An 18,282-nucleotide genomic window follows, 5' to 3' on the forward strand; every position below is an offset into this window, starting at 1 on the left:
CAGGGTACCACCAGCAGGCACACGGTGCATCACCAAAGACAGGCAGGGAGCAGGGCACTAGTTCGGGGCACACCTATGACCTTTCATAACCAACTCTCCTGCTGGCACCGAAACAGGCATTACTAAATATATGAGTATAGTCACCACCAAAGTCAATGAATCTACCAAACCTACCTGGCAGTTCACAGCAACCACAGAAGCAGTGAGTTGTGGAAGCTGGAGGGTGGGATGAAGAAAGACCTCAGTCTTTACTTAGAACCTTCTCACCTTAGTGATGGCTGTCCCCCCAAGAGAGCGGAAGTGGCGGAAAAGGAATAGTATGGTTTTAGAAAATAAAACCCTTCTATTCCTTATAACAGTATGAGCAACTGTATATATTCTCTTAATTCCTGAGTCACAACTCACTTCAGTAGAGTTTGCTCCCATTCAAACGGGCAAAAATTCTCTTGCTAATGCAGAATAACTTCAAATGGTCAACTCAAGAGAAAAAGGAAGCAGAAAAAGTTTAAAATTTGGCAATATGTTGAATATTCCAGAATACCACATTAAAACCTGGGGCAAAGGCATAATATGAGTCTCACAATTATATGCAGACATACAATTATATACATTTTGATATTTATTAACAAAGATGGTCCAGAAAAGGTCTGGGCCAACATTACAGTGATAAGTGTTAAACTAAAAGCTGTTCTCAGTTGTATTGTTTCTAGGCAACAGTAACCAGTCCAGAAGGCTGTTTTCTCTCCTAAAAAAGGACTTAAGTCACATCATTCAAGTGTTATATTTCAAAAGAAATACTTCCTCTTCTCTTTTGACAAAGCAAAATACACTGGACGTCTTTGTTTTTACCCGCAAGCCTGCCTTCCTGAGAAGCATGCACATGTGGATGGATTAAGGAGGTAGGACAGAGGGAGAAAGTGACGAAAAAGAAAAAGGCAAAATCGTAAAGTTGGAGATAAAAGCCAGTGAAGAAGACGGGCTACCAACTGCCCAGGAACCATTCATTGAAGCAACTCCTCCAGCTCCTCCAGATCCATGTCCAGAGCAGAGCTGAGCGAGTCCAAAGTGGAGGACGGATCCTTGCTTCTCTGGACACTCGGTTTGGGTTGGGGCGTTTCAGGTTGGACAGAATCCTTCTTGATGTCTTTACCTCCACTGAGGATCCGCTGGCTCTCAAAAAAGAACTGGTTTGGATGACTCAAAGAAAAGCCACAATCATCCACCTGCACAAGAAGCAGATGTGTGTTACAATAATACATGTATAACAAAAGTACAAATAAAGGGGGTGTGAAGAACCATCGGACCTCATTCAGAACCTACTCAACACCTGGACACAGATTCTCCTTCAAAATCTCAACCACCATTCACACGATCTCACTCACAGGGAGCTCCAGCCACCCCCAACAGTAACACGCTGTGAGCGGTACTTCCAGCCCAGACCCCTGCTTCCCCACCCACCTCCTACCTGACACCTCAGACGCTCAAAGGCACGTTAGAGCAAAATGCCTGGCATCTTGTCAGTCAATATTTGTTTAAAAAACAAGAAAAGAAAAGAGGAGGATCTTCCTGATGAGCTGAGTCTAGAAGGATGAGAGAGTGACAGCTGGGACGATGAGGGTGAGGGCCTACAAGCAGTGGGGCCCCAGGAGCAGGGGACAGAGGGCTGCCTGGAAAAGCAGGAGGTGCGGGCGGGCTGGTGTGCAAGGCACAGAAAGGGGCGACAGGACATGAGGCTGGAAGAGGCCACGGCCAGAGCGCAGAGACATCCAACAGCCTTGTCAGCAACCCAGGCCCAGCTGTGTAGGGTCAAAATTTTTAGGGGTCACTAACATTTCTTAAGAAGGGAAGTGATATGATTAATATGTGCAATCTTATGGTGGATTAAAAAGGATTAGCAGGGGGTTAAAGTTACCATTACAGTCCAAGATGAACCTTCTTAACAAGTAGACCAATAAACAGAAAGAAGATCTTTCCTGGTAAAACTTACTTGAGAATCCTAAGGTTCTCTGATTCTCTGTAGTTATTGTTGATACATGTTGGACCAATAATTTTATAATAATTCAGTGTATAGCAGATTGATAGTATATACACTGACTTAAGAGTTATTACCCAGATCATCAAGAATAATTATCTGTTCCTTTCCTGCTTAGTTTCAAAATATTTACTGAATGTTTTATCTATAATTTTTATTAACAATGGAATCATTTTGTGAACTTCTTTATTATATTGTTTTTCACTCAATTCATTAAACACTGGGAGATTCAATATAAAGTTTGCATTTTACAAAGTGTTTCATGAAAATTAAGTTTATTTCTCAGCACATTTTCAACCAGTAGGCTTTGCTTTTATAAATAGAGAATTCTAGAGATTGGAAAGATGTAAGGAATCCTTTAAATTGAATCTCCTCCAAGTACAGACTAAGAAAGTGAGACCCAAATGGTTCAGACACAGTCATGGCACTAGTAACCAGTTGTGCCTGAATCAGAATTCAGGCCTTTAGGTCACTTGCTGCTGCTGGTGCTGCTGCTGCTAAGTCGCTTCAGTCATGTCCGACTCTGTGCGACCCCATAGACAGCAGCCCACCAGGCTCCCCCATCCCTGGGATTCTCCAGGCAAGAATGATGGAGTGGGTTGCCATTTCCTTCTCCAATGAGTGAAAGTGAAAAGTGAAAGTGAAGTCGCTCAGTCGTGTCTGACTCTGCAACGCTATGGACTGCAGCCTACCAGGCTCCTCCGTCCATGGGATTTTCCAGGCAAGAGTACTGGAGTAGGGTGCCATACTCTGAAATCTGTTTTAAGGGGTTTTATGCAAGGTCAAACTTATAATCACAGCATTATAAATATTATTTTAGAGATAAACTTGTCTATAAGAATTATAAAAAGCATAGTTGGGTCACTTTATGCAAAAGGAAGCTAGTACCTTTTCTGATCATTAATTACATATTTTCCACACCTTGTTTCAAGTTGTTAAAATTATCAAAATATCTATCTCAGATATCTATGGAGTAAACTGAATGACTAGATTTCAATGTGGACAAAATGAAATGTGGTCATCTTTGTATTTTATACACCAGGCTTCTCTGGTGGCTCAGATGGTAAAGTATCTGCCTGCAATGTGAGAGACCCAGGTTCAAACCCTGGGTTGGGAAGATCCCCTGTAGAAGGAAATGGCAACCCATTACCCAAAACTCCAGTACCCTTGCCTGGAAAATGCCAAGGACAGAGGAGCCTGGTAGGCTATAGTCTATGGGGTCACAGAGAGTCGGACACAACTGACTGACTTCACTTTCACTTTTCACTTTATATTAAGCATCATTTCTTCTCCCCTGAAATGGGGGTAATAGTGATGTCACAGGGCTGCTACGAGGAAAACCAAGGAAATATGAGGATAAAAAGAAAGAGTTGTTGGGTCTATGAAATCTACATTAAATCCTTTGGAAAGATTCACGAAAGGCAAGTTAGTTAAAAATAAAACAACCTGAATTCTTGAAAAGATAGGGAGAAAGATCATACTGCTTTGTATTATCATTAAGTTCTTTTTCCATTTTAAAGAAACATAAACTGGAAATCAGTGGTGGTATATTATGTGTATGGTTTTTGAAAAAAAATGAAATAAAATTCCCATCCCTAAACTACACTCAAACAAAAGATTTTGCCTTTATATCAGAAAATTAGCAAATAAATGACATTCAAATGTTTTAAGTTTAAAATGTAATGTTCTGTTTGTGTTACTTGCTTAGCTGTGTCCAGCACTTTGAGACGCCATGGACTGTAGCCCGCCAGGCTCCTCTGCCCATGGAATTCTTCAGGGAAGAACACTAGTGGGTAGCCATTTCCTTCTCGAGGGGATATTCCTGACCCAAGGATTGAACCCAGGTCACCTGCATGCAGGCAGATTCTTTACCACCAAGGAAGCCCAAAATGTAATGTTAGGTTACATTTGAAATGTAATCCGTTTTAATTAATATTTTTATTAACCAACTAAATAATGCCAAGGGTACTGAAATAAGGGCTGTAACCAAGGTTCTGTGTGATGTCATGTTTCCCAACTTTCTCTCTTAGGTCTGCAATCGCCCTTTCTTAACTCATTTTGTTAAATAAGCTAATTTTACCAAACATCTATTAAGATGCCTGATAGCATGATGAACTTATGAAGAGTTTCCTTCTGTTTACTAGATTGTATTTCTTCTAAGATGGGGTATTTCTTTTGAAATTTTTCTTTCTTTCACTTTTATTTTTGGCTGAAGGAAGTTATCTTTCATCCTGTTCAGGTTCATAAAACTAGTTTTAGGGAGGAAGGGGAGAAGCATAAACCAAATAGAATGAAAATAGATTTTACTTTAAATCCAATTAGTAAAAAAAATAGAGTAAGAGATTTATCCACATCAAAATCTCCCACTTCACTTAATGTTTAAAAGTTAGCAGTTACTTCCTTTGTGTGGTGGTGGCACTCAGTCATGTCTGACTCTCTGCAGCCCCATAAACTATAGCCCTCCAGGCTCCTCTGTCTGTGGAATTCTCCAGGCAAGAATACTGAAGCAGGTTGCCATTTCCTACTGCAGGGAATCTTCCCAACCCAGGAATAGAACCTGTGCCTCCTGTGAAGCCCCATTATTCTTCATTAAAAAACAAAAGGGGGTGAGATTCAGTTTGCTTCATTCCATATCTGGAAATACTAAGTGAGAATTTTCACAATTTTGTTTGCTGTGACTGTTTCTCCTTGCCTTTTTTCTTGTTTGGTTGCTATTGGTGATATTTTTCTTTGTGGTTAATAATTTTTTTTTATTATTATGTGTTCTACTTTCTGTTAAGTATTAAGAGAGGGAAATCCTGTGGCACATCTTCACTCCGTCCTATGATCTCAGAAGTCCCAAAGCAAAGATCTAACAAACGATGAACAGAACAAAGTGGTGGGATGGAGACCTTTATAGGCTACATTATAAATTTTGAGTTTCATCTTAAGAGGGATGGGGAAGGCTTTTTAAATGTTTTTAAAAAGCACGTTACTGAAACGGTCAGATTTCTATGTTTTACAAGTGACCAGGCAGCAGTGTGGAGGAGAAGGAACTGGGCAGATAAGTGTGCAGCTCCTGAGGAAGGAGTCAGGAAGCTGCTGCAGTGAGTGATACACACAAGAGACAGCGGTGGCTCCTGGCCCAGGGTTCTGACTGATCCCCAAAGTGATCTTGAGCGAGGATTAAAAAGCTTAAGTGTACTTGGTGTATCCTATTTAAGACTGTAGTAAAATGTGTAATAGATTTTAATAAGATTTGTGTAGAGATCTCTTACAGTGAAAAGGAATTATGCTAAGCTGTTTGGAAAATAAGTATCCAGAATGACTCAGTACCTAAAGAGACTTATTTCTAAAGAAACAATTTTCAGTTAAAATCCAGAGTTTAATCTACACAAAGGCCTAGTGTTTTCATTTACAAACGGAGTACAACAAAATTTTTTAAAAATCACTACAATATAAAATATTGCTCTTTAAAAATCTGAAGAAAACAGATTTCAAGCAGGCCCATCTTTGATATCTACTAAGTGAATCTCTCTCTAACATCTGCTTTGAATCAGCATGTTTGCACACGATGACCTTCACAGTAACAAAGGTTTCCTATATCTGCTGTAGCAAATGTGGGTTCTGAAGGAATGGAAGCAATACTGTTTTACCTATGGGATGTTTGGGTTTTAATCAAGAGGTTTTCAATGACAACTTATAAGGAGGCAGCTGGTCTTGCCAAAAAAACCCATATGGAACCATCACAGCACTGCTGTAAATGTTATCAGCTAACTGGTTCATTTTCAAAACTTTCATTAAAGTGAGTTTGATCACAGAGGGCTCAAAAAAAATACTCACAGGTTTTTTGGGGAGAGCAGGCAGAATGACAACAACATGACAATAAAAATAGATTTTGTTTTTAAATTAAATTAGAAAAAATAGTAAGTGAAGAGAGAGATTCACAACAAAAAATCTATAGGGAGACATCTAGTGAATATAAACAGCCTTTTTATCCCATTGATTTATATGTGGTTTAAAGTAGATTTTCTGTATGTGGGAGGATTTAGACATGTGTCTTTTTAGTCTCTTCATTAATCTGAGGCAAGTTTTAAACATTGGCAATAGTAGTAATACTCTTATAGGAATAATCAATAGAAGAGATACTACAAAAGCAGATCTGAGAAACACTTCTTACTTTTTAGCAATGTCACAGACTCAGTGTTAAACATAATTTTCATATCTTCTTAAAAAAAGAGGTTACATAAGTTGACCTTAATTTGTCAAAGTTATAAGGCCTCTTAATTAAAAAGGTCCACAAATAATTAAGAATTAAATTAAATTAAAATTTTCAAGTTAAGCAAGCAAATTAAAGAATACAGTCTATAGGGGAAAGAGTTGTGCAAGGCTGATGCTGAAAATACCAAACATGTGGCTCATCTGTTGAGATTCCTATTTTAATAAAACTGACGACAATTTGTTGTTCACTACTATATTGACATTTAGTCCTTTCAACTTTGTAAAAATAAAATTTTTATGCTTTTAAATAAAAACACTATTTTCAACAGTTAGGTGTAATAGTAAGAGGACTGGACCCACAGCCCAGGGCAGACCAGGATTCTGTCTCCAGAATTCTGTTTCCAGACCTCCCACGAATCAGCTGTGGTCCCTCAGGCAAGTCATGTTGAATTACTAGGCCTGCTTATTTTTTAAAGTAAACTGTGAAGGCTGGATTGTGAATCTAGACAGGAAAATACTAATGGCCTCCACAGTTGTTATTACAAACGCAGTTTCAGGTGCTCCAGAACAGCAGTCAGGATTGCTTCAAGAGCTCCTGGTGAGGGCTTTGACAGCCTGTTCAAATCCAAGCTTCACCCCTTAGGGCCTTAAGCCCTCAGACTCTCTAAGCTCTGACATGATGGGGATGCAGATCGGGCTTACTCTAGTCTGCAGTGTGAACCAAAGGACCAATGTGTCCAGAGCATTAAGTGCTGGGCCTGGCACACGTGAAGGGTTTTGTAGGTGTTGGCTGATATTATTCAATACTATTATTGTTTTCATTATTATCAGTGATGTTATAAGATATATTTGTCCTATAAAATTTAATGTAAGAAATTCTGCAATTACATAACCACAAAAGAAAAATGATTTCATGAAAACCAGAAAACATAAAACTGATTATAAAACTCAAAGTATGACATTCTAACATGTATACTATCATGTGAATTGAATCGCCAGTCTATGTCTGACGCAGGATGCAGCATGCTTGGGGCTGGTGCATGGGGATGACCCAGAAAGATGTTTTGGGGTGGGTGGTGGGAGGGGGGTTCATGTTTGGGAATGCATGTAAGAATTAAAGAATTTAAAATGTAAAAAATAAAAAACTAAAAAAAAAAAAAAAACTCAAAGTACAGTGTTAGCTGATGATGAATTCCATACATGTAGCATCTTTTTTGGCAGGATCATGGATCCTTCTGAAACCTGATAAACACTAGGCTCCAAAAATGTGCCGTATGTACTTAGAGAAAAAATGTTTCAAGGGTACATGGCCCAGGTCCATTCTTGGCTTTCTGTCCCATGTTAGAAAGCCATGATCAGGACCAGTGACTGCAAACAGGGGTCTGTGAGCTAAGTTGACCTGCAGACACGTTGTCAGCCTGCACACAGTCGCAAAACTTGTCAATGTTCACATCTCTAGCAGTGTGACTAATTCAGTGGTGTTCATCCCAGGCAATTTCACTTTTCTAGGTTATCTACCTAATCCCTGCAGACCTCTGAGTTTGTGACCTAAGCATTACACCTCTCAGAACCTACTAGCAGGCCTTTTGTACAGGAGTCTGGCAAGAAAACAACCAAACACATTTCCCTGACTCCCTTGCAGCTTGGGGGTCCACTGCATAACCTAGGGTCTGCCATGCAGATAAACATGAGACTAAGAAACAGACTAAAGTAACATGAGGGAGCAGCCACAAGTAAAAGCATTCAATTTTCTACAAGGAAGATGGCAAAAGCCTTTGGTTCTTCTGGACAACAGCGGCCAGCATTCCAGACCTACTCAGGATTGGGTACCTAAGGCCTAAGGGTCCAGTCCAGCCCACTGTGGGCTCCTATAAATAAAGTTCTCCGGGGACAGACACAAGCCTGCTCCTTCCCACAGTGCCTAGGCTGCTTCTGCATGACAACAGCAGAGAGGAGCAGCTGTGACAAAGGGCACGTGGACCTGTCATGACCAGGCCCTTTACAGAAAATCTGCCAACCCTTGGTCTCATCCATAGAAGTGGAGTGGTGGATGGTAGCCATAGTAAAGTAAGATTTTCTCAGAATGTAGTTTTTCTTAGTTACACTATTACTGGTTCTGCAGCATCCAAACTTAGTTCCCTGCTCCTACTATAAACTTTATAAGCAACCTCATGTTGTATAATAAATCTCTTTTCCCTGAAAACAGCTGGAGTGGTTTCTACTGCTGCAGCAAAAACTCCTAAATGAAACACTGAGTAACAGAAGACAAAGGATAAGGTTATAAAGTTTAAAATTTTACTTACATTATGTGTCATCTCAAAGAACTTCTGACAGGCTACCTGGTAATGTGTCCCTTTTACTAAATCCAAAATCTAAAAATGAAGGGAAAAAAGAGAAAGAAAAATTAGAAATTAATTTTCTTCTAAACCACTGTAGCTCCTGCTTGCTGACCTTTTCATAATCTTCATTCCAGACAGGAAATGCATTAAATCATGTGGCACGTTGTACCCTGCAGCCTGGGCACTGTGATAATTTTGACATTATACAGTAGCTGTTTAGGTCGGCATTAAACCACTGATGATAAGAGATAAGAAGCGATCTTTTTGACTTACTGACTGTGAATTTCAATAACTTTACCTTGACAACAAGATGAAAAGAAATCCCAGCATTATGATTTTGACAGTTATCAGAATATCATATTGCAACACATCTTCCAAAATTGTAAATAAAAATCTAGTAACTTAAATGGTTGGTGCATGAAGCAATCAAATATACTATTTAGATTTTTATTTTCCACATTACCACTTTGTACAAAAATAGTATAAAATACAACTGTATGCCCATCAGGAAAATCAAATGTAAACCCTCTGGATGAGTATCTATAGAGAGGGAATGTTTTTGCCTTCAATCCGATTTGTCCTTTTTGAAATGAAGTTATTTCTAGTAAAGCTCAGCAAAACGTGAGAGTAAACAGTCTATTCTGAACACCTATTAGGAACATCATCCCATATTGTGTAAATACAATTTGCTTCCCAATTCCACTTCATGTAACTTCTTCAGAGCCATGTAAACTCCCATCCTTATCAGCAGAGTGCAATGCCAGCTGAAATTTGTAAATTTTCATCACTTCTCCTGACAAATAAAATATATATGTGGCCTGTTCATAAAACAGTACAATGCTGGAAGTAAGAAATAGCCTCGAATGAAGGAAAAAAATAATTCTGGAGAAATGTTAATTTCTATCCATTTTCAAAAGCATGAACTTCTTATCAGAAAAAGAAATGTAAGTGAAGTCTCAAATTCTTGCTGTCTCCTTACTGAATATCGCTTACATCTTTTGACAGATACAAAAAAACTACAGCACAGAACAAGCAGCACATTCTACTGACAAGAGTGCACTTAAAATAATGTTTTCTCTGACTGTCTTACAGGTTACATTTCTAAATTTCAGGTCACCTTTTACTAAATCCTACATGAAAGAACTATGTAAATGCCAACCAATCACAGCCCCCAGGATCCTGCCTGTCTACCCATGTGACCTGTCCACTTTTCTTGAATTATTAGAGCAAAATGAAAAACACATCAATTCAAAATGAATGACTGTAAATCTTTAAAATGAAGAAAGTCACAAAGTTTTTAAAGTAATTCAAACATTCTGAGCTCATATTCGCCAATGTTTTTACACATACATAAGTCAACTGTGCTGAGATGAACTTGCAGTTGAGAACTGGCAAACATCAGTGATACCAAAGTGTGAATGTCTGCGAATTATAATCTTGGAGAAGCAAGGACTTTAAATATAAACTTAAGTTTAAATGATGCCATAAATTACCTGGGAGAAAATAAATTCACAGAAACAGATAAAAACCTCAACTGTGTGGTATGGAATAAATCCCCTTTATGTAAAAACAAAACAATGAATCTAACATCCTATTCTATGTATATATGTTTCTTGTTTATATCTAATACATATATGTATATATGATATATTTAAATATCTTGCAAAATAAATACGTAACATTATATATAACAATCTAATCTATATGTTTGGGAAACATACTATAAAACAATACTTTTATAATATGTAAGAAACATAATAGTAAAATTACATAGTTGGGTAAGGTACACATATAAAAAGTTATTATGAGAAATTGACATAGAAACCATAGAATGCAAGGAAAGATGATGTATCTTGAAATTTTAGGTTCCATTAAAAAATTGAATTTAGATTAAAAAAAAAAATCATACAACAATCCTCTTTCTACCCCAATTCCTACTCCACTCCAGAGACTAGGCCCCTCCTTAATGAAAACCATTTACTTTTCCTCTTTTATTTCATCTTCCTATGAAGAATTTTTATTGAAAGTTTTATTGCAAATTTATAAATAAATCATTTGCCCATCTGTCCTTAAACAACTTCACTGACTGTGCAGCAGCACATTTGAGTGGATGAGGTTTCTGCCCATCTGTAAAGGTGCAATAGGGGAAGAGGCGATAGTGTTTTTCATTGGATGAACTGTGTCCCAAGAAGAAGAGTGAGGAAAGAAGACAGGTAACAAGTGACCAGCCTGGGAGATGGTCAGTGAGCCAGCAGGGAAAGCTGAGAGAAAGGTGCCCTGAGGTGACTGGGGGTTACTGGTAGGGATTATGAAGAAATAGACCTTCCCAGAATAGGGGAGTCTGTCTGTGCTCAGTTATGTCTGGCTGTTTGTGGGTCCCGTGAACTGTAGTCTGCCAAGCTCCTCTGTCCACAGAATTTCCCAGGCAAGAAATACTGGAGCAGGTTGCCATTTCCTGCTCCAGGGGATCTTCCCAGCCCAGGGATTGAATCTGCATTAGCAGGTGGGTTCTTTACCACTAGCACCCTGGGAAGCCCTAAGGGTGCATGTCTACTCAAGGCCATTTAACTGTGGAAAGAATTAAAAATTGAAAAATCTTATAGCTGAATGATCTTATTTTCATTGAGACAGTTTTTCCTTAAAAAACTTACGTGTTTTACATAAAGATAGAAAATGTGAAACATTACTATTCTATTTTTTGGCAATTTATTTTTTATTTGATTTTTAAAAAATTTTAGTTGGAGGATAATCGGTTTATAATAATGTGCTGGTTTCTGCCATACACATGAATCATTCATGAATCATGAATCAGCTCTCTGTTATCAGTTCCATGTATACATATATCCCCTACTTCTTGAACCTCCAATCCCACCCCTCTAGGTCATCATGGAACACCCTCTGAGCTTCCTGCACGATACAGCAAATTTCCACTTAACTATTTTACATACAATAGTGTATATATGTCAATGCTACTCTCTCAATTCATCCCACCCTCTCCTTCAAGTAAGTCAGAAAAAGAAAAACAAATATTGTGTATTAACACATACATGTGGAATCCAGAAAAATGGCACTGATGAACCTAGCTGCAGGGCAGGAATAGAGATGCAGATACAGAGAATGGACTTGACACAGCACAGTAAAGGTCAGGCTGGATCATTACTATTCAAATAAAAAAACAAACAAATAAAAACATATACTTTAGTTTCCCATTATGATCTACATTAAAGAGATACATGAAAAGAAATGCAAGGGTCCTGGCACTGATGGGGAAAGACTGAAGGCAGGAGAAAGGGACAACAGAGGATGAGATGGTTGGATGGCATCACCGACTTGATGGACATGAGTTTAAGCAAGCTCCGGGAGGACTCTAGTGAACTGGACTGGGCACTGAGTGAAGTCTGGTTCTCCCGCAGGAATGGGAGCATTGCTCTGAGCACAGGTGTGACACAAACATACACATTTTCCCAGGACAGCCTGCCTGCTGTGCCAGGGGCAGGTAGAGAGGGTGAGCTCACAGTGGGAGTCCAGGGGACAGCCGGGGGGAGGGGGTGGTCTACAGTAGGTGCTGACCGTCATGGGCGGGGTGGGGGGAAGGACAGCTGCTCCACGTGAAAACGCTCCACCGCAGCACTATATGGTTTTATATACTTCATTCCTGAAATTCAGGGTCTTAGGAAGAGCTGGTCTCATTCAGAGTTATGTTTCATGTAGTCGTAATTCAAGTGACCTTTTCTAAAGTGCTAAGTTTTAACAGAAGAGTCCATGCCCCTGGGCTGTGGACAGATATGCCTGACTTATACAGGCTACCATGAGCTCGAAGAGATGTTAACTTCAACCAGAAGTGCTGAGCTTTTCCTTGAAGCTGAAATTTTCTTTTATATTTTCTCAAGAAAGAAGAAATACTGGATATGGTAATATTTTATAGTGTCAATGTTGAACATACCTAACCATGTTTTTTAAAAATATGCTTGGTGGGTGAGACAGGTACACAGCAAGTTAGTTCATAATATGCTTGCTTACATATTTTTTGTGTTATCATGTGTTGCATATTGAGAGGGTAACAGGCAGGAAGGCCAGGGGTCTGCAAGTGTCAGACATTTTTATCTCTCTCAAGTGGCAGGAGGAAACAAACTAGCGCTATTTTCTCCTTCTCTATACAAATTTAAAAGGAGGTTTCTCTTAAAATACTCTGTTGCCATAATGACACCTGGTTTCACCTGAAGTTCAGTTCAGTCGCTCAGTCGTGTCCAACTCTTTGTGACCCCATGAACTGCAGCACGCCAGGCCTCCCTGTCCATCACCAACTCCCGGAGTTCACTCAGATTCATGTCCATCGAGTCGGTGATGCCATCCAGCCATCTCATCCTCTGTCTTCCCCTTCTCCTCCTGCCCCCAACCCCTCCCAGCAGCAGAGTCTTTTCCAATGAGTCAACTCTTTGCATGAGGTGGCCAAAGTACTAGAGCTTCAGCTTTAGCATCATTCCTTCCAAAGAAATCCCAGGGCTGATCTCCTTCAGAATGGACTGGCTGGATCTCCTTGCAGTCCAAGGGACTCTCAAGAGTCTTCTCCAACACCACAGTTCAAAAGCATCAATTCTTCGGCGCTCAGCCTTCCTCACAGTCCAACTCTCACATCCATACATGACCACAGGAAAAACCATAGCCTTGACTAGACGGACCTTAGTCGGCAAAGTAATGTCTCTGCTTTTGAATATGCTATCTAGGTTGGTCATAACTTTTCTTCCAAGGAGTAAGCGTCTTTTAATTTCATGGCTGCAGTTACCATCTACAGTTAACTATTCTCAAACCTAGAGATAACCAATGCATTTCTCTTATGGAAACGTTTATCTTAAGCTATGCTAATGTACTATGCATTTACCCCAAACTCTGTCTTCAAGTCGGTTCCGCCTCTTGGTTCAGAACCTACTTGACAAACCAGTATGTTATACTCAGATATTGTTCCCCTAATCTATGTAAATGAAACTATTTGTATGGTGATCTGCCCTTCTTCAAGATTCAAGTTAATCATTTCATGGCCCAGAATGAACCATTTGGTGCCAAGATTATCCCAAAATGCATCTTATGGGTGAGGGGCCTGGGTGCCATTCAGAGTTTTAAGACATTCCTTTCTTTTATTAACAGACTGCCAGGGACTATATAACATCCAGCTGAAGACTAGCAGGTGGGTACTCTTTCTGCCCCCTTCTGATGCCTATGTCAAAAGCTTTCTCTATCTCCTTTATACTTTAATAAAACCTTATTATACAAAACCTCTAAGCGATCAAGCCTCGTCTCTGGCCCCGGATTGAATTCGTCTCCTCCAGAGGCCAAGAATCCCAGCATCTTTGTGTGATTCAACAACAACCTTTCAATATGATATTAAAATTTTTTAAAGAAAAAGCATTTTTGTAGAAAAGCCAGAATGAGGATGTGGTCAGGCAGCAGCGCTTTCTGGACAGTGTCTGTCTCGTTGAGCTCCTGAAGGGCCCGCGCGCCAAGGCCGGGCTCAGAGGCAGGGCTGGCCAGAGTGGGAGTCTGAAAGAACCAGAGAGAGACACACACTCACAGGGTGAGAAGCTCTACCGGAGGAAGGAGGGGACGTAAGGAGACAAGAAAACAGAAACAGGAAGGTGAGGGAGGCAGGTGGGAGAAGAGTGTGAAAGGCCCAAGCAATGGGTTCACGGGACAGAGCCCACAGCTGTTCTGCATGGCCTGCCCGCAACCGCGCTCACCCAGCAGGGTCACGAGTCTCCCCACTGCCCGGTCCTTCGGGAAGAGACAACGCACCACAGCTTCCTTATGAACCAGCATCAGTACCAAACAGTCCTTTAAGAAGGAAACCAAATCAAGTGCCAATTCTGATGCCTACGCTAGAAGTTTCTTAATTCTGCTTTAGAAAAATACAAATAATCTGAAGAATCGTATTAAATAAAGGCTTATTTGAAAACAAAAGCTTATTATTTAAAGAAAAATTCCAATGAAGGTCTAAGAATATTGCTCAAATGGCAATTTGAGTTTGGTTTTTAATGTCAATATTTCCAGGCTAGAGTACAAAACGTAAAGCACAACAATCATCCTAGTCTACTTCATCAGTAGTCAGAAGGTTAAGAAAAATTAAAAGGAAAAGCAATATCTTACTGTTAGGGGAAGCACACTGATCGAAACCGCCCACCCTGGCCAGGTACCATAGTAACCATCTGCATGAGCTGTTTCATGACAGGAGATCCTGATAAGGGATAGGGAACTAATAAGCCACCACCATTGGGAAGAGTTCAGGAAAGGTCTAAACGAGACATTGCGTGTCCGTCCACTTCCCAGAATCCCTCTCACTAACATCCATCTTGGCTGAGCAATGCGTGCACCACCAGGAAACACTCTGAATTAGAATGATTGGTCAAAGACCACCCGGAAACTAATCCCATCACCATAAAACCCAACATTGCGAGCAACACGGCAGAGCAGTTCTCCTGGGTTTCCTTACCCCACTGCTCTCCACCCAGGTGCCCTTTCCCAATAAAATCTCTTGCTTTGTCAGCACATGTGTCTCCTCAGACAATTCATTTCTGAGTGTTAGACAAGAGCCCAGTTTCGGGCCCTGGAAGGGGCTCGCCTTCCTGCAACATTACTACTATATTTTGGTTAACTTATGTTCTTTACCTTTTTTCTCTATGTATCTTAAACTACTGACTGCTGACTGAAGTCCATCAAGAAGAATAATAGATGATTTTTCCTTTTTTTTTTTTTAAACAATGCAGTTTGCCATTTTTATAAGACATTCATCATGTTTGTACTTACTAAGTTTGGTAACATTATCAATTACACTTCATCAACTATTTTATCATCAAGGCAAATTACTGTTTGGTCTTGAATGCCAATAAAATGGCTGATAACCAAGGTAACCTTGCAGAGAAGGACAGAGAGAAGTAAGGTGGCAGTTTTCTCATCTGGCTTGTGTTCCTCCACAACCCACTGACAGACATGTGACACGAAGTACTAGAAAGGAATGCTGTATTTACACTTGCACACACACATACACATACGTGAAGGAGGAATTCCAATGACATTTTATAACTTCAGCTCCCTGACACTTCCTCTACACCTTCACTTTGGGACCTGCCACAAGTTCCAGTGGCTTCTCTGGTGGCGGGATGCAGCGACCTGCCCGTCCTGGGCTGCAAGGGGGCGGGGGGTGGGGGTGGGTGTGGAGAGACACGCAACTCAACTATCTCTAACTCAAGGTCACGTTCTGTTTTATTTAAAAATGATAACAAGCGTGTTTCTTTCTTAAAAAGTCAAACTTTCAAGGAGATATTTGCTGATATTTTCCTGCTCCCTTTCTAACTTTATTTTGAAGGTGAGAGAAACAGTCATGATGCAGAGTCCGGAACACTTCAGAGCTCATTTATCTGGCTCCTGTTTCTCCCAGACATACGATGACCCTGCCATGACCTTCACCAAGTCAGGGGCAAGCTTCCCACTCCTGAAAATGTGCTGCAATGTGTTTAAAACACCACATGCCATGAATTCTTCTAACTCACTCTTCATTGCCTATAATAGCCAATTGAATTATTTCTACCTCCAAAGGTCCTGAAGACCCATCTTTTCCTCCCCATTGTTCAGGCCCTCGTCATCCCCTTTTTATGGCAAAACTTCTTGGTTCCTCCATCCTTACTCAAGACTGCTGATGATCCAACCCCAGAGAAGCTTCCCTGCAGTCCAGGCCTGACCCTGGCATTGCTGGTTCCTGCATGACAGTGACCGTCAGGACACAGCCTCCCCGGGGCCCTCCTCCCCACCCATCCTGGGGCCTCACCTCCAGCCCAGCTTCTCCCATGGGATGTGCTTTGCAATTTCAGCTCACAAAATTCCAGTGATTTCTCAGAGGGTGTTTTTGGTCTGATGCGTTGTTTGATTTGGTCTAGTCCAGAATTTCCTAGTTTCTTCAGGGCAAGGCTTACCAGGCTAGCACTTCTCAACTAGTCTGTTCCTAGAACCTATGTTCACAGCTCTCACAGGACCTCCCAGAACACACCATGCTCACCGCCCCCCAGCCGAGCCTTGTCTCACCACACTGGACTCCTCTACCGCCTGTCTCCACTGGAGCGTCTCCTCCGAGAAGGTAGAGGCCATGTTACCAGCTCACTGCTATATTCCCAGGATCTGGAAGGTGACTGGAATGCAGACACAACCAATCTTCCTGATGCTGAATGGACGCTGCCCCTAAGGCCTGACCAGCCTGACCTCCCTGCAGGGGACTCCTACCCCTACCTCCTCACCCAATGCAAACGTCACTTCCTGCGGGAAGCACTCCTTGGTATTACCCCCTCCCTCCTCAGCAGGTCTTCTCCCTCTGGCTCTTCAACTAGCATTTAGGATAATTTTTAAAAGAACTTCTCAAACTTCATTATAGTTAATTATGCCCTTTAATGCCACCAGACTACAAGCTCTAACACAGTTTCTTAATCATCTTTCTGTTTCCAGATTTGAACATATGGAAAACTAAGCAACATGGATGGTGCTCAGAAAATGTTTATTGAGCCATAAAATAAATGTCTTTCCTCCCCAAAGAAACTTCCTTCTGTTTGAATCTGTCTTAGAGTACTTTCACCAGAACCTCTGCAATTAGACACTTGATTTCCAATTCTCTCTTTATTTTCTGGTATAGCATCACAGAAAAAAATTGCTAACTTAATTCAGTTCTTCCACAGGCTTTAAAAGGGCTTGACAGGTTTCTCCAGTCATATCTGAGGACACTCTGGAGAAGAGAGTGACAACGCGCCATCAAATTAACTGAAATCCAAATGCAGAAATCTGCCATTGCTGTGTATAGTTATCCTGGTCTGTGCACACAGCAGCCTCAGCCCACACCTCTCAGACAAGCTTTCAGACTGTGAACCAAGTCAGTCACTGTCTCCACCCATGTGGTCTACATTCACTCAGCCCCTGGAAGGGAGTCCAGCGTCGGGTTTATAGAGATGAAAGATACCACTTATGCCCTTGGGGAGAGTAAGGCCACAGGGTCAGTTTGGAGGGAAGGACAAACAAGGGAACAAGCAGTCCAGAACAGGCACTGACCTGACAGGAGCACAGAGGATGCTACAAGGTGGGGGCGGCTCAATATGAGCGTTTGCAGAGGATGGAACCAGGTGGTAACAATGAACCACAGAGACGAAGATAAAGTATAAAGTATCAGAGCAACCCAGACACAGGACAACATGCAAGGGAGGCACAGAGGCTCCAGGCAGGGCTCCTGGGGATGGGCAGACTCTCAAACACACTAGAAAGATGATCTGACCTCAAGATGAAGGACTTCTGGGGGGACACGGACTATGGACAATGGGGAGACATAACGAGAGCAGGGGACATCCTTGAGAGCCCTGGGACCAGCCGTGGATGTCACCCCCAACTTCTGGCTTGAACATCTGGTGTCCCACTAGCTTTCTCTGGAGGCAGATGACTGAGGCTGTGCCGTCCTCTCAGGATGGGAACACAGGTCTTCAGGCTTAGAGGCCACTGAGACTGAAGGCCGTGCTGTCCCAGCAGCAGGGGAGAGCTGAGAGCAGCCCGACTCTGACCGTCGACGCAGCACGTGAAGGTCATGCACCATCAGGGACCAGTCACAGGGCCATCCCCCTCAGAGGGGAGAGACCACTCCCCTTCTGCTCCCTCCCTATCAGTTCTGACTCTGAGAACAACCCCAGCGAACATCCT

At 41.3% G+C, this 18,282-nt stretch overlaps 1 protein-coding gene across 5 annotated transcripts in view; it reads right to left on the bottom strand.

The window, feature by feature from the left end:
• Window positions 1-601: 601 nt before the first annotated feature.
• PRIM2 (DNA primase subunit 2) overlaps window positions 602-18,282 on the bottom strand; it is a 304,068-nt gene continuing 286,387 nt past the window's right edge. For all 5 annotated transcript variants that reach the window (XM_069564045.1, XM_069564046.1, XM_069564043.1 and 2 more), the window contains 2 exons: window positions 8,536-8,604; window positions 602-1,223 (listed from right to left, as the gene is read on the bottom strand). In XM_069564045.1, the coding sequence (XP_069420146.1) occupies window positions 1,002-1,223; window positions 8,536-8,604 (291 nt within the window). In that variant the 3' untranslated portion in view covers window positions 602-1,001. The remainder of the gene's footprint in view (window positions 1,224-8,535; window positions 8,605-18,282) is intronic.

The sequence above is a fragment of the Ovis canadensis genome, chromosome 20, assembly GCF_042477335.2.
Source record: "Ovis canadensis isolate MfBH-ARS-UI-01 breed Bighorn chromosome 20, ARS-UI_OviCan_v2, whole genome shotgun sequence".
NCBI lineage: Eukaryota > Metazoa > Chordata > Mammalia > Artiodactyla > Bovidae > Ovis > Ovis canadensis.